The following is a 25,531-nucleotide window of genomic DNA, read 5'->3' as shown; positions in this document are numbered from 1 at the left end:
AGAGAGAGAGAGGGCAAACAAAGAAATGCTGCTACAGGCAGGAACTTAGTGCGAAAATACGGACAGAAGTCATTATTAAAATCAGGGTGAAAAGAGAGGAGTGAGAGGGAGGGAGACGGTGAAGGCCTTTTGAGAGGAAATGGGGTCCAAAAGACAGAAGAGAGGGAGTTGGTCCAGTCAAGGTCCAGCAGAAGATTAACAAAGCTGGTTTGATTGTTTACGTCCATGCTCAGTTAACAACACAGCAGACAAAGAGCTTTGAAACAGACCAGAACCTATTCTTTAACCATATCCAATAATAGCTCCAGGATAGTTAAAACCTTCTCCCTTATTGGTTCTTACATACCCATGTATCGAATAACATATTCTCACAATCTACCCATGAGGGTTAGGGGAAACTACTTAAAGAAGGTTCAACAAAAATCTCTGAATAAACACTTCAGAATAAAGCCTTCACCACCATGATGTCACTCAGCTTCAGTTGAGTAATCTGAGAGTTAATTGTGCTCTACTGTGTGTGCTGAGTGGTAGGAAGAGACAAGGCCTTCAGTTCATTGACTCAGTGTCTCTCTAAAGCCAGAGGTGGCTTAGGATTTGGGACTAAATTTAGACTTAATTCCAAACCACCTCTGCAACACATCACTCACCTTTGACATTTTCTTCCTTCTTGAGAATCAACAGAGGCAAAATAATCTTTTCGTGTTTTGGTTTAAATGTGCAAACTGAAACAAGTTTTACTGTGTTTCTAGATGCTAGATGTTGAAGTGCAGATAAAAGATTCTGACATTTCAGATTACTGCTGAAACAATCATTTAAGTCTGCTGCTATTCTCGCCTTTATATCATTTCGGGCTACAAAATAGAACTGAAACACTCCCACACGCTGTCCTCTTCAATTGCAGTCAGAGATATTTAATAATAACATTTCAGACATATTTTGGAAATAACCTGATTAACTGAAACGTTGTTATTATCAACTATCTCTGAGGGGAAGTGAAGGGGACGCTGTGCCGGAGTCTTTTTGTTCTATATTGTTGACCTAACGTCTTCTCCTACGCACCTGTTGACCTACAGGTGAGCATAAGTTCAGCTATTTTTATATCCGCTGCCACCAATGATACTATATTAATCATACTCAGCATAATAGTCGAGAGCTTGTCAAAAATCTTGAATCTCAAAAGGACAGTTTACTGTAGAATGAGACAAGAAAAAACAGCTAATTCTCACATTTTATGAACCATAAAAACTAAATCGCATTGTTGTTTAAAAATCATAAAATAATCGACTAAATTTCATTCATTTGACGAATCGTCTGATAGACTAATCTTTGCAGCTCTAATATCAATGTAAAGTTATTGGTTTTTGGATTGCTGGTCACTATTTTGTATAGACTAAACCTTTAACCAAATCATCTAAAAACAATAATCAATTCATCAATAAATAATTGTTAGTAAAGTGGTGTGTAACCCAAACCCCGATGGAGAAGTTTCCAGGTGGAATGGCGTGAGCGCAGTATTTGTTGTGTGTGATGTCAGCCACAATTTTGACATTATGACAGCGAGGTTCATCTGTGGTACGCGTGCTTCATTTAAAGTTATCACCTCAGCATTGTGGGGCCTTCGCTCCCTGTGCCAGCAGAGCAGCATTCCCAAGCAAGGAGTTCCTCTCTGCAGTTGTACTCCTATTCCTAGACAGTTTACAACCGGGTGGGTGTGAAAATCTGGTTTCTGAACTTGTACTGCAAGGCCAGAAATTGAACACGTATTGAACACATATCTAATGTGGCAACTCTAAACCCGAGTCATGCAGCGACTACAAGTGGGCTTTGTTCCGGGTGTGCGTTATAAAGCGTCATCTCAGGTGTGAAACTACTAGTCCTGCAGTTTACTGGTCACTTTGAAAAGCAACGTTTTAAATACAAAAGCATACAATCATCTTTTAAAATATGATGTATTGTTATGGATTAAACTACCTAGTAATAATAAGTATCTTATACCACAACCTGCTACAACATAAGATGCTACATATACACAATAATGTGTCAATAATAACAAGAAGTAATATAACACTGACAAGGATTGCTCTGCCTGCATTACGAGTTTATCTTTAGGTAAAACACTCAAAACAAGTAAAATGCATGAATGCAGGGCTTTTACTTGTTGGGAAGTGTTGCTGGTTTTTTTAATTACCGTGAGGTATTTTGAGGTAAAAGATCGGAATACTTCTTCCACCACTGCATCGAGCTCTAACCCACACAAAAGGGTTGTGTGTTTACCAATCTCCTGCAAAATGGTCCTGGAAAGGTTGTGTGAGGACACATGGTCTAGCACAGCACTCATAGTTATTGATTCTTTACCACTAAAAGGACCATCTGTAGTGTCAGACGGACACACACACACCCTCCTGTGGCACCTGTCATTCACAGGTATCACCGGAGGTGTCAAGGTGTTGTCTGACAAACCCGAGGGATGACTAATTGAATGCTGTTATTTACAACATTACTCTCCATCTGCAGCCCCCCCCCCCCTGTCACCTCAGGCGACAGAGCCTGCCAGCCTCGGCCCTGATATACTGACTCTCCTCAGCCACAGCCCTCCTGTCCCGCAGTCCTGAGCTCCATGTTGTCGCTGTCTACTGGCGCGACAGGACAATAACAGGATTTCGGATTACCCTTGACCAACAAAACGCCTCGGCTCCTGACTGCATGTAAAATTAGGAGCACGGTCGACCACACACACACACACACACACACACACACACACACACACACACACGTAGACACACAAATACTTTGCTTATACAACCCCCAGACTCCCACGTCTACTAGAAACAAACAGTTTAACCGCTGGTGGTCCACTCCCTCTGTCATACCTCGAACCGGCCCTTGGTGATACCGTTCATGTCTGCTGCGGCACGTCCCTGCTACACAGCCGCACTGACACCAGTCGAGTCGTTTTGACGAACACCGTTATTGTTTTTTGTCGCTGTTTTATTTTTTTTGTAGGAGCCGAGCTGGAGCTGGGTCCTCACACCCTCCTCCCCCCCCCTCCAGCCGTCAGCGAGGCTCCCGTCTCCGGGTCAGTGAGGAGGTGTCGGCGGCGAGGGTGGTGTCGGTCCGGGGCGGCCTGCGGTAACGTCAACGGTCGTGTTGTCTCGGAGACCAAGGGCTCCCCAGCCCGTCTCATCACAGGGCTACCAAAAATAACAATAATAACATGGACGGTCTGTCAAGTGACTTCACTTCCGCCTCTCCCTTCATCGCTCCAGCGCGAGTCAGCTGGCCCCCTAAATCCTCGAAGTTTGCTACAAACACACGGGAAACGGTGAATTAACGTCCGTTTTCATCTCTCACGGCTCACTCCCGTCACCGAGCACTCGTGCGGCGGTTGACACGGACGTTTTCCCTCAATGTTATGTTTTTTACTTGCGGGGAAGGGGGAGGGCTTACGTGACGTCATTGCTGCGGGTAAAGCACGCGTGGTCGATTTGTTTTGATTGTGGGGTCTTGCGGAGATTTAGAGGGGGGGGATTACGACAAAAGGTCCTTTTTGGCCGCATTCACCGTGGCAGTCACGGATATTACAGCACCGAGACGTGACCTGACACGAACCCGTGGGTCTGATAAAGGAAGGGGAAAAACTCGCATCTGTGGACGCGAGATTCAGGAGCCAAGACTTTGTCTCCATTAGAGATGTGTAACACGGTCACATGAAGGCTTCAACCTACAAACACACACACACCCAAAAAAAACTTGGACTGACTTCTCTGTTACTCCTGTATTAGATCCAGTGCTTATGTATCAACAGTGGTGTTAAAGGAACTCCTTTATTGAAGTACATCAATGTAAAAAAACACTTTACTACAAGTGAAAGTCCTGCATTTAATATGTGATCATTAGGATAGATGGCCCCTTTCAAAGTGTTGTGGTAGTGTACTGAGATTCCTGGTGCATCAATGTGTGAGTAGCATTTGTATTGTATTGTAGTTTATTGAGGTACAGCTAAACTTAAATACTTTATAGTGTCAGGAGGTTTAAAGTTAAAAAGACATTTTGAGTCCAAAAAACTTAATTTCACACTTCAGTTCTGTTTTACACTAACAACTTGACTCAACGAAGCTAGCGCATGAATCTAAATAACAGTGCAGGTTTGGGAAGTTGAAATATGAAAGAAAATGTATTTTATTCAATTGTTTGAATAACTTAATATGCATTGAAAACAGGAAGAAATATTCATACTAAAATGGCCAATTTGTTTTTTATTAGTTAAAAAAAGACTTTATAAGAGAGAGATCATGTTTCAGAAGATGACCATATATATATATATATATATATATATATATATATATATATATATATAATGAATCCAGTAAGTAAAAAGTACAGTTATTTTTGTTTAAAACAGGTGGAATTGTTTTCACTGCACTGACAGATTTGATTCACCTGTTTTAATAAAATTGTATTCAAATGAGGCACAGCTTATCCAAGACGACAATAATGGCCAATAAAGGATCTTATTATATACATGTGTTCAACACTAAAAGGGTCAAAGCTGCATAACAACGACTTTAACTTTTGATACTTGGTGCATTTTGTTAATAACACTTTTAGATGTTGAACGCAGGATGTTTTACTGTGTTGAAGTGCTACTTTCACTCAAATAAATGATCTAAATACTTCCCCCACCTCTGTTACTGCAGGTTTTGTCGAGAAGGCTGCAGACATACTAGAGTGTGAGTTACACATCCAGAATGAAATATCTTCACAGGTGTTCTCAACATCCACAGCTAGAGGGCGATCTTATGCAATATTATCCATTCTGAACTGTTGAGGGATGATCACTAATACATGTTGTGACAGCATTATTCTGAGGAAAAGGGAAAGAACATGTAGTACTTGTGCCTTACTTTAGTATTTGCATTTCCTTTCACTTTATACTTCTACTTCACAACATCTCAGAGGTAATATGTTTTTTTCTTCACAATATTTATCTGACAGCTTTAGTTTCACATTACAATTTGTAATATCCTTTATATCCAGTGAAAACCACATATCTCCAATTTTGGTTATTTTGAATTAGATTTTTCAGACAAACTGATGGATTAACTGTTCCTTTATGGGTTGAGAAAACTACTTCTTAAGCTAAATAAACTTTTTAAAGCCCCCCTTGGAGTACGGTACTCGAGTAGATGTACATACTCTCCACCACTGCCTTCAGTTTCAGGGTCCTGGTATTGTGCATGCTTGTTCACTGTCATACTGTCACCGACTGGGACACGTGAAAAGAGCCATCGTTAATGTCATTAGTAACACATGTGCAAAAGGCCTTTAAGAAAACAGTGTAGTTGTCCCTCTGCAACACGTGAGCCAGATGTCAGTCACACTCACACAAATCCTGTCAAGAGGTCTATAATTAGGCAAAGTGAAAACACCTGTGTGGGTCTAGGTTGACGCAGCTACAGCTACACCTGGTGAATCAACCAAACAAAGTGAATAGTAGGCTGTTCTCTTGGTCAACACAGTAACACAGGTGTAACTATAATGAGATAATTGACTAAATCATATTCGGGTGTGCTGGTTTCAGCCCTGCTGTTGTGTATGCTTAGGGGACTAGTGGTCCACCAGTGCTCTTTCATGAATAACAACTTCACAACTATTAGATAAGAGGGTTTAAAGGAGGTATGAAGCCTGGCAGCATTGTCTGCCTGCCAGCTGCTGATCTATCAGTCAGGAGCTTCTGCAATGATTTTATTTTAGCCCTGCAACCACTAAAAAAAAGTCTTGCATGATATTCAGAAAGGTTTGTTATTATTAAGCTGCTGTTAAAAAAAGAATATTAGCGGAGAGAGAATAATATCTGAATAGAAATAACAAACTTGATTCTAGCATTTATTTGGACTAACAATTATTATTGTTTTGTCTGGGTCCACCCAGAAAAGAATATTATTTTTCAGTTTTTGATGGCGTAAGTTATTTCTTTAATTTTAGTAAAGAATATCAGAAAAACAAAATACCCCAAAATATGTCTGAACATTTAAACATAACTGATAGATTAAATTTCTGTTTATTATTCATTATACACAGTTGGATTCTTTAACATAAATATAGAACAGAGATGACTCAGACAGAGGACACACGCTGTGCATGCATGTTGGCATGAACACATACATTTCATGACGCTTGTGCTAAAATGTAATCTTTCATCTGCACGCAACACATTTTCAATACTTGTGCCATCCAGTCTCACCGCATTGCATGGTAATTAACATCTCTCATCAAAAGTCAAATTCATTAACTCAGCTCTTTGAATAGCTCCATGGCCTTCTCCTCCTGACTCTGCTGTGGCTGGCAGCTCAGTGTTGAATGTGTGCTGGTAATCGCAGTGACTCCACTGATGTTGAGCAAGGACGTCTCTGTTGAACACAGATACTGTTTCCATAGACCTGAGCTGATGGTATTTGAACACTGTCTCATTGAAGACTTTTTGTCATAATCTGTATTTATTGCCAACTTCCTATTTTGTATCCATCTGATTTATGTTAGTAACATGTTTTAGTGTTTTGTTCATTTTATTGCTGTTTGATTAGAATTAGTTGCGTTCACTGTGAGTGTAGTGTTACTCTGTTCCCTATGTGTTCTTTAAAGTGCTGTACAAAAAAAAAGATTGTATATTGTGGCTAAAACACATATGTATGTGCAGGTTCAGACATATGTACACAGATATTAACACTGTCCACAGAAAACCTAAATATCTCCAAAATATTTTTCACTTAAACTGAAGGACTATGTTGCCATACAATTGGAAATTCTTCAACCTCGAATAAAAACTCCATTGTTTTTATTCAAAAGTGCATTTTCAAAAAGCTAAAAGCTTTTCCTTAGTTCATGAAAAGTTGACATTTTGGAAAAAAACATGTTTTTCAAAGGACAGCAACAGACACACATACACACACACACACACACATCACACACACATATCAATCATCTCTCTCAAAACCAAATTTCCCTGCATGCAGCTTCAACTCTTGGATTTTGAAGCTGTTCCTGCCCCCCCCCCCCTTGCCATGGAGGCTGTTGCCATGGAGACAAAGCCATACCCTCCTCTGTCCCTGGGCTTCACCAGTATGACCAATGATTTCCTCTGAGTCAGTCACACACCTGCACTACACCTCATTCTGACAAGACATGTCTCACATGGGAAGTCACTGGTCTCACACATACTCAGAGCGATCCTGTGGTTTGTGTGTGTGTGTGTGTGTGTGTGTGTGTGTGTGTGTGTTTACTTCCATAGCACAGATTGTCTCATGGGGTGTGTATACTGGAAGTCCTGTGAGATTACACACCTGTGTGAAGGACACCTGCAGCAAACATAATTCTCACCATCCTCTCCGAGACGGTGCAAGTGTGAATCACCGTCTCTCTCCTCCACGCCATCACTCTCCCCTCTTCAACTTCCACCTCTCCAGAAATAGCCCCCCAGTAACGTGAGTCAGGATCCTAGCCCACCTTAAGGTCCCTCAGGCAAACCCCCTCTAAACAGGAGGTGAAAGTATTAGAGGTGTGTGAGGGCAGGGGGCGGGGGGTGACTGAAATGAAGAGTGACTGAAATGGAAAAACATCAGTGGGGTATTTATAGCCACGATGCAGCAGCGTGAGTGACTCCTTTGGGGCAATTATGAAAATGGAAAAGGTGGTATGTGGAAGAAAGTAATGGAGAGACATGAGTATGTGTGAATCCTCAACCAAAGTGTCACTCCTTAAGGAATTTATCCATGGTTGTTTAAAAAAATAATGTCATTCCAATTGTTTCCTGTATTTGCACACACACAGTATCGGTGTCTCCTCTCCTTCCGAGTCACAGTCATCATCTTTACTGCAGGGAGCAGGAAAATAGATGGAGGATAAAATCCTCTTAATGTTCTCATCTTCTCTCCTCCTCCTTTGTTTTTATTTTATTTTTCCGGCTAATTATGAAGGACAATTGTTACTATTTCGCGACATCTTAAAGACCAAACGAAAAAAATCAATTAATCAAGAAAAATAATCATCAGAGTTGGTTATTATTAGTTGCAACATTGAAAATCCACTCCAACATGCTGCTTGCACATTATTGCATCACAAATAATAATCTACTGACATGATTTATAACAATACACACTTACAGGTACCATTGTTATGCAATGAGTACTTATTTATTAAGTACATTTTGCTAATACTTTTACATACTTTTACTTAAGAAACAACTTCTTCAGCAGATGGTGCCCAAATGTCATGAAACGAGTAGATGATCAAATCTCCATTTTTCTTTTCACTTTATGGATTTATAAGTTCAGAAATGGTAAGTTTGATCCTCTCTAGTTCCACGACAACTGGCCAACATCCACCTGCTGAGGGAGATTATGTGAAAGCCACAGAACAGCTACTAAACGGGCCGTGTGGTGGGGTTGCTTCATCAAAGAATGAACTGTTGTACTGCAAATCTTACACTATCCTCTTGCATGAGATGTTAATGTATATGAGAGGGAAATGCAATTTGTATGTGTGGACAAGTGCATTTATTTATTTCAAAAAGCATATACTGTGATAACTTGTATTGTCTATATATAACGTATTTATAGGTTATAATGTTGCTTTAGGTTCAGTGGTGTGGATCCTGTGTGTACTGGTATATATACGTGGGTTGGTTATCTTCACCTGCAGATTTACTGGAACAATGTCTGCATGCTCCAAAAAGCTCTGTATAGGCTTTGGTCATCAGTCTTTATCTCCCTCGCCAAATGGGACACACACATTAACACACCCCGCCCAATAGAGGGAAGTTGGGCCTCGCAGAGGGGACAATTCACCTTAATTAAGATTTTATGATCAAAGGATCAGCTCTGCTTGTACTGAACCTGAGGTCCCTTATTAGCCACTTTAGCAATGCAGTGTCAGTATGTTACTCTTCAACACAAATACACACTTCCTCACATGTATAACATTTAGCTGAGGCTGAGGCTTTCATCCATGCCACATCTCCTCCCCTCATCTCTCCCTCTCGCTCTGTAAAGGAACAGTCCGGCAGTCTATCTGACCGCCTTTGCCCACCCTTTAAGATTTTGAGCTGTGACGTATTTACTAACGGGGACACGCGAGTTTTCACACCGATGCTCCATCTGCTTGCGAGGGCGACTATTTGGGGGAGATAAACTGCGCCTCGCTGGTGAGCCGCTCTTACCGTTTTCTTTCCGGTATCACCCTCACTTGTCAACAAGCGCACCTTCCTGCTGCTCCGGCGCGCGCTCTCCTCTGTCACTCTGAACCTGCAAGATTGTGAATTACATAAAGTCGGCTGGAAGTTTTTCGGACACGCTTTCCAACATACAAAAGTGAGATTTTGCCAAAAGATGCTGGATCGTTGTAACAAAACAGCATTGCTCTTTGGATGCCTGGCTTGTCTTGTGGTGACCTCTGTTGTAAATGCAGACGGTAAGTTCATATTTTAAGATTTTGTACTTGAAGAAAATTATACAAAGATAGCCTACTATAAAAATGTGACAACAAACCACATACTTTATTATAAACTCACAGTTTATTCCCAAAGACAATTAGCCCACGAGCTTTGTATTAGAATATTAGTTTCCTTCAGGAAAGTTAGGGGCTGGTGATGCACGAACCGTTGTGGACTAATCTCCACTTGCCTTGCTTTGTGCATTTATTAATTATGTATTTTTTCTGTAAATTTAACATTTTATCGCAATAAAAAATATATATTTCCGTCTAATTTCGAAATATTTCGAAATATTTACTCTTAGGAACATTTGCTTTCGTGATTCTGAACACCAAATAATGATGATAAAAAAGGTGCTCTACAAGTTGATAAAAAGAATAAAACATCCAATAAAAAAAGAGAAATAAAAGTAGTCAAAAGAAAACCTAGGCTACCACATAAACGTAATGCCTGAATAAGTCTTCATTTGATTTCAATTTCAATTTATTTTATTTCTATATGAGCTTCAACGCTCAAATCAGAGTCCAGACTTTAACCTCTGATTTGGTTTGATGGTGTGACAATGAGGTGGTGATGAGAGGGACGCATGCGCTCCTGTGATGCTTAAATTGATCACTCCTGTTGCCAAAACTGTATACAGTCAAACTACTCTATTGAGAACTGCTCCAATGACATGCAAGTGTAACGCTGCTGTTATGTAGAGTGATCCTTTATACAAAATAATTTGATTTATTCACCAACCTTTTCGCAGCTGCCAACATATATATCTAATAACATTGTGAAATGTATTGGGACCTGTCATTTTGTATGTGGTGATAATCTTAATAAGCATAGAAATGTCTTCATTAGTCGATGATTCACAGCAGCAGTTCTACTTAAATGCACATCTGTATTGTGGCACACATAGTATGGATTTACATCGATTTTGCGATCAGTCTCAAAATCCATATTTCTCTTCAGGTGAGACAGAAAAGGCAAATTAATATTGTTTAGATTTGATCACAATTGACAAAACACTTTGGCGTTATCCTACAGTCCCAGCCAGTTCTCAGAAGCTCACAAGTCAAATTTAAACTGGCGCTCATGAAAACGTGTATGACTTTGTGCAATATAGGAGGTTAATAAGAGGAAATAGGACATTTCAGAGGGGGTCCTCTTACTCCCTGCTCTCTCTCTCTTACCTCTCAGGTCGAGTGTTCGTGTTGGACCTGAGAAACTCCTCCGGCCTGCAGGGCTTCAGAGATGCTGAGGGGGCTTGTGCCTCTCGACAAGCCCGCTTGGCATCAGCAGAGGAGCTCCATCATGCTGTGGTGGAGTGCTTCTTCTCCCCATGCACCCGTGGGTGGCTCTACGGAGGCACAGTGGGGTAAGGAAAGACGTATTGAGGGTGTTTGTCGCTTTAAGGGACATGTCGGGCGCCTTGAGGTCAGAGGTCATTTTGGTGTGTGTATGCATCTCTGTGAGCGTGACAGCGGTTGCAGGAACGGATGAAAGAGAAAGGAAGTAAAGGCAGCAGCGGCAGTTATAGACAGGATGGGAAGATAGAAGAAGAGAGTGACACATTTCAGGGGGGGGGAAGAGAGAGGAAGAGCGGCAGAAAGACTCCTCTGTTCCCTCCTGGAGGAGGAGGGAATTCTGAGCCGGGGTGTCATGTCGACAACTGCCTCCATTTACACCTCTCATCTCCACGGTAACATGACACACAGCTTTCAGCCCCCAGAGACAGACAGACTCCCATGCAGACAAAGAGGCAGGGCTGCTCTGGGCCTGGAGGGAGAGGATGCACTGTTAGTTTATAGTGAGGTGAGTCGTTGGTGTTAATGACAGAGGATACATGAAAAGTACGTGGTCTTTGTGGTTTCAGTGTAAGGTGATTCCAGGGCTGTGAGGTACATGCTGTACAGCATTACATAGGTGGTGGTGTGGTGCTTGTGTTGAGTGAAAATACTGCCTTGAATTCTTCAAAGACGAGTGGCTATTTTTGCAATATAAGCATATTGAAATTGAAATAAAGGAACAGTGTGTTGCATTTAGCGGGATCTAATTAAAGTCTAAAGTAATTGATTATTATATTAATAAGAATGCCTTATTCATTATATGATCAGCTTTAGTTTTAAATTGTTCACGTTTTTGCGATGGCCACCATCCTTCTCTTACATGCTTGGCACACGGGAGAAGTTTCATTTGGGAGGCCGCTATGAACCTTTAAGTACAAGTAATCCTTCAACCATTTTATTTCTCTATTCCCCCTCCCCCCTATTCCCACCCCAAACTCTTTCTGAAAACAGACACGTATTTCTGTGTCAAATTGAAATGTTTACCTCATGATCAAAGCCGTTACAATTCAGTTTCTTAGCAACCAATAGTTGTTGAGATATTTCGGTCTGTCCTAAAGTGGTGACAGACAGACCGACAGACTACCTGTCCCTAGAGCCACACCTCTAGCACGGCTAACTCATGCATGGCTAGCACAAGCATGGCTCCAGACAGGTCATGACTGAATAATTACAACTCTCTGTCATGCTACTAGATAGATTAAAGGGCCCTTAAAGTACTTCCACAAGTGCATTAAGTGTATTGAAAGAGCTAAAGAAGGTATTGGAAGTTGATAAATGTATGATTTTACATTGGTTTATAATGTAATGACTTGGTAAATGAATATAAGAAATACAAATAAATAGATGGAAAGGATTATTCAAAGGAGGAATCATCAGTGTTATGAAACTGAACCTGCTTCAAAATGGTCGTCTGCCTCTGAGAATGACGAACGTCTGGTCAGAGGAAAAGCTGACACTTTTTTTTCTCCTTTCCGTACGCTCCCTGCTCTCTACGTGTTGGCCAGCGGGCATCAGCTTTCACACCTGCTTACCATGTTTCACAGTGTATCACCCATCTATGTCTCTGTGTGTCGAAGCTGATCTCATCCCTATGAGCTCAGCTTCGGCCTCTCTTGCTCTGTCTCAATCCCGTGCCTCACCACAGCACTCGAAAGTGAACAGAACACATCAGAGAATTTCAAGTTGTTTTTTTTCGGCTGTCATATCCGAAGAGAAGGGTGCTGCATACGAGCCTCTTCTGCTCCTTAAATAAATAAATATGTGTTTTTTTCAGAGGGTAACGCTGCGGTGTAAGTGCCAGTTAACCTGTAGTCTTTGACATAAGTTTTAGGTCTGTTGCATAATAACAAGCGCTTCTCAGATGGACGATCCTACCTTAACGTCTTCCTCTTACCTGTCAATGATAGAGCTGCTGCCACGACAACCAAACACAATAATACCTGCAAACTCGTACAAACACACACGTATCTTTGGGTTTTCCCGGTAATGGTTATGTCACGCAAGGTGAGGGTTTTGAGAAATGGTTCTTCGGTCAGGTGTAGTGTCTCTGATAGAGGTTAATCTTTCTCTCTTTCACACACACACACACGCATGCACACACACACACACACACACACACACACACACAGATGCCTCCAGATGCTAGAGTTTAATGTGAAAACAGTATTTTTTTTGGTGTTTTCCTGGCGATTTCTGCCCTGCTGCCTGTTTCTCTCTCAGATTTTTGTCCTTATAAGCTTAAGTTAGCATGGCACAAGCATTCGGTATGACTCACACCACCTCTCACATTCTCACTGCACTGCCAGTCAAATTCTTTCCAATTAGTGCTTTCATTAACTCAGTTACACAAGCACACACAAACACACACACACACACCTTTTCCATTTGATGAAGCTTGATTAATGTTATTACCGTGCAATATTATATGAAAAGTGTAATATGTCTGACTTTTAATTATGTTTCTGAACTCTGCTTTGAATTTTCTTTCCAAATGGAGTCGGGAACTGCTATGGGAACATGATGTGATTGGCCTGGGAAGTTTGAGTCAGTCTTATCTGGTGCTATTAGATGACAAATGGGCTAGTGATGCTATAAACCTTAATGTGGCAACAAAAATAGACTGTTTACTCAGCATTTATTTTGCCGCAGCTTGTAGGCGCCGTGCGCTGACCGCATTATTCATTTGGTCTCTGTGGAAAGCGTTTTATATTAAGTCCCTGATGTTGTGATTGTTCTATATGAAGTGGGCTGCAACTTAAGGCTTCTGCATGGGAACATCTATTCGTAATGTGCCACAGTGTGATAACATTGTGCCGCAGGCTGCAACTGCTGATAGTGCAGCCTGTCTCAGACATGATGTGTGTTTCTGGACTCTGATGTCACGCTGTAATAATATTTGAATAAGCAACAAATCAGACGGGGACTGAGAAAGCAGCACATACTGTTTATATCTGTCCGTGTGTGTCGTCATGTTTTCTGTATACATATATTAACCAGAGCTGCTGCTTTATTCAGCAGAAATCTCACTTCACTGTTATCAGTAGTGGAGGAAGAATTATTGAGCTCCTTTACGTGTGTAAAAGTACCAATATATTAATGTAACAATACTCCATTACAACTGAAAGTCCTGCATTCATATTAAGTACATAAGTATTATCAACAAAATATACTTAAAATATCAAAATTGAAAGTACTCAATCTGCAGAAAAATGTCCCCTGTGACTGATATATTATTTATTTATTATTATTATTGTTATTATTATTATTATTATTAATTAATTAATGAGAGAGGAAAGAAGAAAAAACAAAGTTATGCTACTCTTTTTTTTGGATGTGGGGTAAAAAGTACCATATTTCCCTCTGATATGTAGTGGAGTAGACGTATGAAGTATCTGTCTGTTGATTATTTATCTGTTGATTTCTAGGACCACGGTGTGTAATGTTGTGGGCAGTGCACTGAAGGCAGTGGATGTGAGAACAGAAAACGCCACAGAGGACGCTGCTCACCTGGACGCCTTCTGTATCAAAGACAAAGGTCAGTAAACACACTGTACACACAGATATATACACTCATACACTCATCATTTATAAATCTGTACATAAGTACATGAGTAAGTCATGATCTGGTTATGAATGGATGAGCTTTGTGTGTACAGAGTGTGTATTTGTGTCAGTATGTGTGTGTCTTTACTGAGATTTACTAAGCGTTCCCTATATCTTCTACTTTCAACACTCTCCATCCTGCAACATTGTGTGTGTTTGCCATTTCTGTGTTTCACATCAACACATTCAGACTTAAAACAGGAGCCTTGAGGAAGTTTGATGTCTTGGTTTTTCCTGAGGGGAGAGTTACATTAACAGGGGGTCCGTTGTAGTATTTGTAGACTTTTGTGCAGAATGAGGGTCCCGTAGATGTCAGAGATGGGGATGAGTTTACAGTTGATGACTTTTTGAGGCAAAGCAAACAATTCTGTCCAGCTGCTTTCTCTGCTGAGCTGAGTTGCCACACAGATATAGAAAAGGTGAGAACACTTTATATCGCTGAAGTGCAGCATCTCCACTCTTTACATCCCAAACCTTTTGAGCTGGCGCAGGAAAAAGAGTCTTAGGAGGGCTTTTTTGATGATTCAGCTGTAGGTGCCTTCCCATTTCAGAGAGGAGAAAAATTGTTGGAGGCCGTTAAAGATCAGTGGTGGGAGAGATTTCCCAACTCTCCAAAAGATGACTGCATGAGATCAGCCCTATACTTACAACCTTATTTAAAAATTCTAAACCTGATTTTTTATTATTTTATAAACAATAACACAGGATTTGATTGTATTTTGAAAAGGTTTTTATTTTGGAGAGTAAATACAACAACTGAAATCTTAGAAAAATATGAGTGGCATTTTCTGCTAAATCATTTTGTCAAAAAAACTGTGCTGCCTCTGTAAAACTACCATAACAAATTAGACCAGAGTCAAGACAATACACTGCCTTTATCTCATCCCAGTGGCATTGTTAGTGGTCCTGTTTCTCAAATTAACATCCACATTTTCCACAAAGCCCATTGCTTCCTGTCCCTTGAGTCATTCTAATCTCTTTCTGTTTACAAATGGGAGAATGATGCTGTAAAGCTGGATAATAATTATGTGTCATGGTTCATTAACCACACTGTGCAGTACTGAATAGGGATTAGAGCATCTCTATACACTAGTTTGTTTTACAACTCAAAACATTTATATTCCACTTTGTATGTTGTATGTTTTTTAAAGATCACATGCATGTCTGTGTTTACTGTTGACAGGTGTGCCGTGCGGTGACCCTCCATCCTTTCCTAACGCCCGTCTACAGGGCCACACTGGGTATGAGATGGGAGATGAGCTGCTGTACACCTGTGTGCCGGGTTACGCAATGCCCAGTGGACACAGTGCCTTCAGCCTGCTGTGCGACAGCTGTGGAGAGTGGTATGGACTAGTGGAGATATGTGTCAAAGGTAAGAAGGTCTTGAAACTGTTCATCTTTGAGAGTGGGACAGAAATGGAGAGAGGCAGAAAGAGAAAGCCTACTTCCTGTTCATCCTCTTCAAAGCTTTGACCGAGACGGACAGGAGACCACTCTGATGTCAACCTCCTTTTGTCATTTCTCTTCAGTCTCTCTGACTGGACTGGCAAATGAATGGAGCAAAATTTTCTTTTTTTTTTACCTAACATTGTCATGGGGGGTTGTTCTAAGCTACAACTACTCCTACTCCTACTATTGCTACTACTACGACTATGACTACACTATACTCTCTAGAAATCTAGAAGCCTAATATTCAATTCAGTGTTTCGAAGACCACATTAACTTGAAATTGTTGCGGATCCTTGATTTGCATCAGAGTAGTCCAGATTATGATGAGATTTTGATTCAAATGAAGCACAATCGTCAGATAAACATTCATTCTGTAAATTCTACTCCAACACAGTTTAAAAAAATATAAGTTTCATGTGTACGCCAAATTCCTACCCTACTTATATATGTAACTTAAAGATAGTAACATCAGACCATTTTGCCCTCAACATTTGTTGTGTTATGGTTTCAGAATGATGAAGACAGTTGAAGAGCAATTGTCACAAAATAGGATGTAGGCTCTACAGGATGGCCAACTTGCCAACTATCATGTTTTCCCCCAAATGCTGTAGGTCTTGGCTGAGCCTCGCTGGGAGCCTCGCTGTTGGCGCCCAGCGTGTTAGGTGATCGGTGCTTGATTCTTGGCTTTTTGGGAAACAGAGTCTCAGTTGTGAGTAGAGAATGGCTGCTATGACACCTCAGTGTGACATGCCATAGCGTGGCCCAGTTCATAGCAGAGGGAGAAGAGTTGAATGTGAAAGCAGAATGCCAGGCCTGTGTCCACGAGTAGCTAACAGGGTCGTACTCATGTTTGTGTGCTACACCAGCGGTTCCTGAACTGTCCCGAGATCAATCTGAGGAATCAAAAAATGATTAAAGAGATAACAAAGGGAAAGCACAAAGTTATATTTACATTACTACTGACTTATTTTGTGTGATATACGTGATACTTTCACCTTGTCATGCCTCTAGAAATCCTCCAAATAAGCATGTGACCCCTGTGATAAAGCATCACAAGCAGACCTCTAAAGTTGACTAGTTAACACATTATATCTAGTTTGTTTAATCCGCACAAAAACTGAAGTAAAGCCAAAATGTTGCAGTGCTATTCCTCGGCCAGGAGAAGGGACTTCCTCAAGTCTCCACTGGTTGCCTGGCATTAGCAAAAATAATGAGCTTTAGAGGTGATTGTAGGGTAGCTGTTTCCCCCTGTTTCTAGTCTTTATGCTAAGCTAAGCTAACTGGCTGCTGGCTGTGGCTTCATATTGATGTATAACTTTAACCGTTATACATTAATGATCCAAAAGGTTTGGGAATCCCTGCTCTAAAGTACTTCCACATTGTCAGAATCTAAAAGTTGTGTTTGAATGCAAATACCTGTTTGATTTTTTTGAGTTGAGTTGTTTAATAATTACTGTTCACTTGATGTAACTTTGTCAATGTGTCCTTGTTGTGTTTCTGCAGATGAGACTGAAAGTCCGGTGGACTACGAGGACAAGTTCACTGATTCCTATGGAGAGGCAGAGCACCACACTGACAGACCAGAGGAGGCTCATGGTGAGGTGTACAAGGAGGTGCACAGAGCTGCATACCCGGACGAGGGGAGGAGTCAGGAGCAGCAAGAAACAAGCTTCACTGTCGAAGTAGAGAAGGAGCATCAAGACCAACATGGAGAGCACGATGTTGAAGGAGAGGTGATTGGTATAAAATATGAAGGAGCGGAAGAAGGAGCTGAAAAGGACGATGACCGGGCTGTTGAGGACTTCATAAGCCATCCGAGGTGGGAGCAGGAGAGGAGGGATGTGGTCAAGACTGATGCAGCCACAGAAGCACCTGTCTCTGTTCTCTCCCAAAAACACCTCTTCTGGTTCCCCTCTGAGGCCTTCCAGGAGGAGGGATATCCTGTCTCCACCGATCCAGTCACCCAGGCTACACAGAGAGCCCCAGGCGCCCAATCAGAGGAGAGTAAAGAGCGTGACAGCCAAGAAACGCTCCACCACCAGAGTCCAGTTGATGTCGACGACCACGATGACGAGCGAGACGGCTACGATGATCCAGATACAGATGACGGAGAGGATCACGATGACAGCAACCATGAAGAACTGGATGCCCATGACGACAGCCACCATGATGATCTAGATGACCACGACATTCCAGCTCAGCATGATGATCTGGACAGACGTGACCGCCACGAAGATCATTATGATCACGATGACCATTATGACATGGGCGAACACGAAGAGGGCCGCGATCGTGTTCGCAGCCGGGAGTATGACGAGACTTACGATGTACATGAAAGCTACGAAGAACACGACAACGTGACCGACGATCGTGTCGCCGATGATCGAGAACATCCTGATGGCTCTGAGGAACATCCTGACCCTGATGACCGCGAGGAGCATTACGACCCAGAGGAGGATGACGACGACCGTTACACTGATCACGACGATCATGAACACGATGACCATGACGGCTATGATGATCATGACAGCCATGAAGATGACAATGACGGTCATCAGCATGTAATATTTTCTATAGCAGCGGATGAACATCAGAACGGCACTCAGAAGGGAGCAGAAGGAGAGGCCGCCACAGATGACACCTGGCTGGACGGCTACCCTGTCGTTTCGGAGGAAACAGAAATTGGTGACTCCACAACAGAAAGGGTACGACCAGAGGATACAGAGAGGGGGACAGTTGTTGGGGCAACAGACAGACCCAATGAGGTGGAAATTCGTGGACCGGGCCCTTACACCAGCCTACCAGAGGTGGCCGAGTCTCCCACCACAATGCCTGCCTTAAATCAAAGGGGCGCAGAGGAGATGTGGCCTGGATTCATCCCCAGCGCCGCCCCCTCACAGCCCTCAGACTCTCCCTCATACTCCGACACCCTGGACTACGACACACAACAGGCAGCTCCCACCCACTTCTGGCAGGGTGACCTCACTGAGCACCCCTTCCTCGATCACGGCCCGGTTCCACCGATGCGCGACGGCGACGACGTAGTGATGGAAGAGCACACTTTACACAATCTGCCCGGTGAGACCGGCGAGAGGGGTGAGATGGAGGGAGATATGGGGGAGGCGATCTGTACAGGAGACAACTGCCCTCCCCGTCCTCCGAGCTCCTCCAGCCGAGGTCCTACGGTGGCAGCGATAATTGTGGCGCTGTGTGCGGTCGCCACGGCGGTTATTGTTGGGGTGTGGTGTTACCGACGGCAGCAGCAGAAGATGAGCTCAGTGTACGAGATGAATGGGAAGGGCCAAAGTCAGACCAGACAGGGCCAACAGATAGAGATGCAGCAAAAAGTGTAAGAGTGACGGATGAGGACAGAGGGACACTAACGGAGGGCAGAGACATTTAGGAGGGATGGGAAGATTCGGATGAATTTGAGAGGAAAGCACAGCCCCTCATCTTGCTAGAAACTACTGCATAATTTAAGAGTTTGGATAGGTGTGAATGGATGAGTTGTGCTACAGCCCTGTTCAAGAGCACCTATGGGATGCAGAAAATTGTGTAAAACAGTAAGAGCTGATGCTTAACACAGTGAAACAAGATGGTAGATCGATTTTAAGGAATTTTAGTCATCTGCATTATACCCTACCCAATATTTTGAAAGCTCTGACATCTAGCTGGACATGTGGAGAGGGTATCTAGACTGGACTTAACTCCAGCAACTGAAAAGGGAGACATTAAGGAATTAACCATGTAGGAATACCACAAGAAGGCATGCCTGCCCACCTGAATATATGAACTGAGACTTCAAAGCTCTTGGACATTGTTCATTGACTGCTCATTTATTGTTGATTTAGCTGCATTGTTCTCGATTCCCCATCGTTTTCTGTTTGATAAGAACTGTATTCCACTTGTTACTCTAACACTTTGCAGAAGCAGATTTGGGCAGGTAGTGACAAATGAAGCACCAGGCTTCTGTCAAACCAGCAAGAACGGAAAAAAGGATGATGATGATGATGATGGTGATGATGATGATGATGGTTAGACTAGATGAGGGGGTCAAATGAGCGGCATGGGGGAAAGATGTGAGAAAGAAGGTTCCTCTTTTGGTTTTGGCAGTTGGCATCAGTTGGCCAGATTCAGCCCCTGTGTGTGTGTCTGTGTGTGTGTGTGTGTGTCTCAGGTCCGTGCAATCCGCCGGTCAGCGGTATTTCGTGTTTGCTGACGGGATTCAGACCAACCAGAGATCAAACATTGTGGTACTGCCATGGCAACAGAGAGAAACTACAATTCAAAATTTTATGCTGGGGTAGGCAGTTTATTTTTGGCATCATTGGGCAAAAAAATCTTCTGCACCTCTTCTTGTCTGTTTTCGGGCTTTAGAAAATCAAGCATGTGACTGGAGACTTTGGCCAATCACAGGTCACTTTGGAGAGAGGGCGTTCCTATTGGCTGTATTAGCAACGTTTTCTCTCCATCTCTGAAACGTCGATATTGTAGTCTCAAAGGGCTTTACAGGCCCACAAGTTTGCAAAGAAAACAGGACCGTAATTGTCACAGAATTGCCGCTATGTAACGGCATCAGGGTCGGGTTACAATATGAAACGTGCATCTGGTGGGAGGAGCCTAGGACAGAGAGGGGTGCAGGAGGAGGACGACTGTATTTTCAAAGTCTGGCGATTTCTTTTGCCTTGCCAGGGCATTTTTACCCCCCAAAAATATTGCCTACCGCATCTTTAAAGGATTAGTAATAGTTTGACATATGCTGACGGCTTTAGGGTGTTCAGTGAAAAATGTAGTTTGATTTTTGAGTATTATGTGGAATTGAAGCCTATAACTTTGGGTTAAGATTAGGGCTGGACCACATGCCCTAAAATGTAAATCATGATATTGTTACATTTAGCTACATAATGCTAAATGTAATGCTCAATATTTTTAGTATATCAATGGATTATACTTCCTTATTTGTGTTCTTTTATGTTTGTCCTGATAAAATACAACATGAGAAGTTTAAGGGTGTTATCTGAACTGGCCCGGGGAGGATTTGTTAATTTAACGCTATTCTGTACTTAGGAATTCCGACAATTTGCAATATGTGTACATTTAGTTTTGGGTATAACTTTGTAGATTTAGTTTATTGTACAGTCCTTGTTCCAAAAATTAAGGATTGTACAGTGTACTGTAGCTCTGCATGATTTGGTGATATTTGTTTGTGTACTGTGCCAAATACTTGAGAACAAAGGTCAAAAATAAGAGAGTTTAAACTTACATATTAGAGTTTGTAATTCTGGTGGTGTAAAAAAGACTACATAAAATATGGCAATAACTTAAATAGAAAGTGCTTCTAATTAATGTCAAAAGTGGGCGACAAAGCTTTATGATGTGACGATCATTTAATCTTTCCTCACATCCAGTGTTCTCAGCTGATTTCTAAAATATATATATTTTTGATGGTGTTATTTAGTAACATATTTAGTTATGAAATACGTTTTTGTTGGATTTGGACGGGTTATGGGAAAAAAATATTTCATCAATCTTTTTGATTTCAGTATTGTGGTGTCTGAAAATGAATTGACACTAAAGTGTTGATGTGGCATGTTTCTGTAAATATGAATCTTTCACTGTAATAATTTGCTGGTCATAGTGAAGCATTACTGGTGTGTGGGGAAATACATTTGACTTGTGTTTCTTCACCAAGACAGTCGAGCACAGTTGACATTGCCTCTTCATGTCTTTCACAGCTCATCTCCACTTCAGTCAAAATGCCCTTTACTTCAACAACTAAAGCCGTTTGAACACAAGTGCTGTACTCAATAGCATGAATTGTAGGTTATCGAGGAATGTCTGGTCACACACCAGGTTTGCCACATGAACCATGAACACTGATCATAATCATCCAGACTTGTAAAATACGGAGACTATATTTGGGTTTGGGACCACCTGAGTTATGTGCAAATCATAAGGAATCAGAAAGAAAGCAAAGGACTCTTTTTGACATCGTTGACTCTCATTCACATGATGCTAATATTTCTCCATGCCTGTTTCTTCTTCATCTCAAACAGCGTGATGTGTGTGATGGAATAAATGTGTACTGTATTTGTGTCACAATAAACTCCTAAACATGGTATTAACTCTTGATATCTACTTTTATTTTTGTAATGCTACTTTTTGTAAGATCTGTAATTGAATGGTCCATTGTTTACCATTCACTGTATACGTTTGTGAAAGTGATCAACTTTTAATATTAAGGCGTGACTTTGACCTGTGGCCTTGACTCCTGACAGTCAGCCTTTTATGTAAACTGTTACCTAAGCCCCTTCTAACAGCCGTTATCCCCCATTTCTTTGTGACGTTTCCCAAAAATGTTTAAAAAGAATGAAGATGAATGTTTAAAGAAAAAGAGGGCAGATGAAAGGAAAGAATTGGCACAGGAGAAGAAGCGGGAATAAAAGAGACGAGTAAATACAGGCAGGAGAGAAATGAGAAGGCAGAGTCAGAGAGAAGCGAACAGTAACACTGCGAGAATGTTCCCCTGTGGGTTTTTTTACATCACCGTGTGACAAACTGCACAGAGACTCAATGTTCAAACATTATTAAACAACTCTGTGTTTTCTCTGGACGTCTCTCTGCTCAGCACAGCCCGGGTCTTGTCTGAAGGACCCTCGCAAACATCCTGCTGTATTAATGCTCCAGTCAAATATCAATGGACTGAAGCAGAGTATTATTCGATTGATCAATTAATTCATCATTTAAGTCATTTTTTCAAGCACAAATATTAGATCATTCCCTGGTTCCAGCTTCTCAGTTGTGATGATTTTGCTGCTTTTGTTTTGTGTGATAGTAAGTTGATCATTTTATGGTTGGACAGGAAAAACCTGAAGACATGACTTTAGGTTTTAGGATATTGTGACGAGCATATTTAGCTATTTACCAAACAATTAAGCATATTAGTGTCTTACTGGCAGATATAGTTGCAGTCCTAGACTAAATAGGTGTTACTCACAACTGATCACATCCCCAACTGTAGTATTACGACAACACTGTAGTGTTTACTTGAAAGACATGTTTGTCGAGTTTTATTATCATTTCATTGTAACCGACAACATACATGATTCACAGTGGAGGAACGGACCCATAAAACAGCAAGTAAAAATGTTTCTATCTTTATTAACATCATTGTCTTTAAATCATTTAGCCACTGTGCTATGTGTTCATACCACTGAACTGGATGTTTAGTGCACAAAATAGGAAGTTTAAAAAAAGGTTCTGCAGGTAAAAACACAGTGACCAATCAGAGCCTCTTGCAAAACCCAATAAATAGGCTACAAACTATGGGGTGGGGGGTTGTTGGAGTGGTTTTGTTGTGTGTGTTTCATTTTTTCGGCGGTATTTCCAATTTGGGCAATTCATCACCATCCAGGAACTCATCTATAAACTCCACCACCTCTCCCTGCGGACACACACACACGAAGAAGAAAAAGATAGAGACAACTCAGGAGGGTCTGTTTGAAGTGCATAAGCATTAAATATCTGACTCACAGTTCTATCTGTGATTTCTCACCTGGCATTACTAAAGAGATGACAGCCAAGAACTGACAGGTGTTCGCTACATACAGCATGTAGTCCTGGTTTATACAGGGTGTGCTTGTGCTGCGTAAGAATTTTAAAGAAATGCCAGTGTCTTGCTGCCACCTGATGGCCGTCTGCCACATTGCAGCTTGATAAACACAGAGGCTACATTGTACTGCAGGGTGTCATGTGATCAGACTGAAGAATCCAGGATTTTTCCATAAGTGACACAAGGACAGAGCCTGATCCAAACTCCAACTGATAACATGGGAATCATGCAGGTCTATTTTTAAGGGTAAATTGTTCATTTGAAAGATATGTCCCCGGCTGAAAGCATCCTGTGATGCACTAACACACAAAAAATATGTATTACAAGCACTCACCTCGTCGTCGCTCACCAGGCGCAGTCTGGAGAACTCCAACATCTGTAGCTGCATTGTGGTCTGATTGTAGTACCGCAGTGCCTCCTGTAGCGCATACACACACACACACACACAAACACAGGAGCACAGCAGGTAAAATGTGTGTCATACTGAACCAAAGACACAAAACAGAGATAGAAGAGTGCACGTGCTGAATCAGACATGTAGTTAGTCCAGAGAACCTTAAATTAAATATGCTTTTTTGCTTTATTACTAAGTTACATTCCTAGATTGATATCACTATAATATATGTCTGTTAAATATAAAGCAGACGGTTAGCTTAGCTTAGCACAAAGACTGGACACAAACAAACAGCCCCCTTGGTTCTGTCACAAAGTCTCTGCACATGGCAAAGAAATGTGCACACAGAACCTCAGGTAACACCACAACTTAAACAAACAAAATACAACGTTTTAATTAGAGTGCTTTAGAGGCACATTTTGTCACCCTCAGACAGAGCCGGGCCAGCTGTTTCCCTCTGTTTCAAGTATTTTAGTTAAGCTAACAGGCTGCTGGCGTGTGGTGGCTTTATATTTACTGTACACAGACATGAGAGGGGTGTCAATCTTCTCACCTAACTGACTAAAAGACTCCTTATGAACCTATTTGAACTAAAAAACAGTACGCTTATTTGCTTTCCTGCCATGAGTTACTGTAGATGGGAAGACTGATACCTCTCAAAAGTCTGACCGTGCTAAGCCAGTTAGCTTAGCTTAGCATAAAACTGGAAACAACGGAAAACAGCTAGCCTGGCTCTGTCCAAAGGCAACAAAATCTGCCTACCAGCAACCCAAAAAGCGCACCAATTACAATTTTGTATCTTGTTTGCATATTCATATCGAATATGAACTGGGTGCATAAGATTTGTAGTCATTAATATGTCTCACTCCTCTGGGGATGAAGTCCTCCTCCGTCAGCTCCCACCGGCTTTTGTGGAACTCGTAATAGGCCAAGTTATTCTTCATAACTTCATCGCTGGGGTCAAAGAGCACATAGCTGGCTGCACACGGTACGGCGTTCTTCAGGTCATTCACTTGAAAACACGATTACAGAACTAAATCCAGGGAATTCAGTCATAATAACACAGTAGACGTTTGGAAACAACACGCTACTCACATTTGTAATAGGCAAACTGCAGGTAGTGGTACATGGTGGCCACGAAATTGTCAACCACGAAACCTCCTACGACAGGTGTCAGGTCACTTTCACAACTCACTTTCCTGTCAAGGACCTCGATGTAGTGATCTGAAGAGGAAAGGTTCAAAATAATATGATATGATTCAACTTAGGCATTACAAGAAAGTGTTGAAAAAAGAGTTCATTAAATGAGAAAAAGAAGACAGATGCAAAAGGTTTGGATTTTTAACAAAAGAGAAGTGCAGGTATAGATGGACAGGGCAGGAGGAACAGAGTTAGAACACAGCATTAACACACATGAACTGACCGGCTATGGAGGGGTAGAAGTCCTTGAAGTCTTTGACGTCCCTGGGGCCCTCGGACGCAGCCAGACACTCGTCGTAGACCTTGAAGAAATCCCGCAGACACAGCTCCATGTCTGACACCGAAGTACGGAAGTTTTCTCCATTGTACGCCCGCACTGCGCGCACAAACAGGGTCTGTAATCACACACACACACACACACACACACACACACACACACACACACACAC

General features: G+C 41.8%; 3 protein-coding genes across 4 annotated transcripts in view; 1 reads left to right on the top strand and 2 right to left on the bottom strand.

The window, feature by feature from the left end:
* Window positions 1-3,408, bottom strand: part of fbxl2 (F-box and leucine-rich repeat protein 2) — a 16,003-nt gene extending 12,595 nt beyond the window's left edge. For both annotated transcript variants that reach the window (XM_031854029.1, XM_031854031.1), the window contains exon 1: window positions 2,871-3,408. In XM_031854029.1, coding sequence (XP_031709889.1) covers window positions 2,871-2,900 — 30 coding nt within the window. In that variant the 5' untranslated portion in view covers window positions 2,901-3,408. The remainder of the gene's footprint in view (window positions 1-2,870) is intronic.
* Window positions 3,409-9,213: 5,805 nt separating this feature from the next.
* susd5 (sushi domain containing 5) lies at window positions 9,214-19,278 on the top strand. The gene is made up of 5 exons (XM_031854172.1): window positions 9,214-9,465; window positions 10,676-10,853; window positions 14,250-14,359; window positions 15,611-15,799; window positions 17,380-19,278. The coding sequence occupies exons 1-5, from the start codon at window positions 9,384-9,386 to the stop codon at window positions 19,227-19,229; spliced, it is 2,409 nt and encodes an 802-aa protein (XP_031710032.1). The 5' UTR covers window positions 9,214-9,383; the 3' UTR covers window positions 19,230-19,278.
* A 2,867-nt stretch (window positions 19,279-22,145) lies between these two features.
* crtap (cartilage associated protein) overlaps window positions 22,146-25,531 on the bottom strand; it is a 6,369-nt gene continuing 2,983 nt past the window's right edge. Inside the window, exons 3-7 of the mRNA XM_031854174.1 lie at window positions 25,306-25,477; window positions 24,978-25,106; window positions 24,749-24,894; window positions 23,823-23,906; window positions 22,146-23,320 (exon numbers count right to left, since the gene is read on the bottom strand). Of these exons, the coding sequence (XP_031710034.1) occupies window positions 23,243-23,320; window positions 23,823-23,906; window positions 24,749-24,894; window positions 24,978-25,106; window positions 25,306-25,477 (609 nt within the window). The 3' untranslated portion in view covers window positions 22,146-23,242. The remainder of the gene's footprint in view (window positions 23,321-23,822; window positions 23,907-24,748; window positions 24,895-24,977; window positions 25,107-25,305; window positions 25,478-25,531) is intronic.

This window comes from Anarrhichthys ocellatus, unplaced genomic scaffold, assembly GCF_004355925.1.
Source record: "Anarrhichthys ocellatus isolate YVR2014 unplaced genomic scaffold, GSC_Weel_1.0 scaffold14, whole genome shotgun sequence".
NCBI classification, from domain to species: Eukaryota; Metazoa; Chordata; class Actinopteri; order Perciformes; family Anarhichadidae; genus Anarrhichthys; species Anarrhichthys ocellatus.
The sequence above is the reverse complement of the archived record's forward strand: the minus strand, read 5'-3'. Positions and strand labels throughout refer to the sequence as shown.

What these genes read in the sequence shown, in the direction of transcription:
- susd5 (XM_031854172.1), top strand. Translation starts at nt 9,384, where the DNA reads ATGCTGGATCGTTGTAACAAAACAGCATTGCTCTTTGGATGCCTGGCT. An exon ending in CTCTGTTGTAAATGCAGACG is followed by an intron (nt 9,466 to 10,675) that starts GTAAGTTCATAT and finishes CTTACCTCTCAG; the next exon opens with GTCGAGTGTTCGTGTTGGAC. An exon ending in CTTCTGTATCAAAGACAAAG is followed by an intron (nt 14,360 to 15,610) that starts GTCAGTAAACAC and finishes TACTGTTGACAG; the next exon opens with GTGTGCCGTGCGGTGACCCT.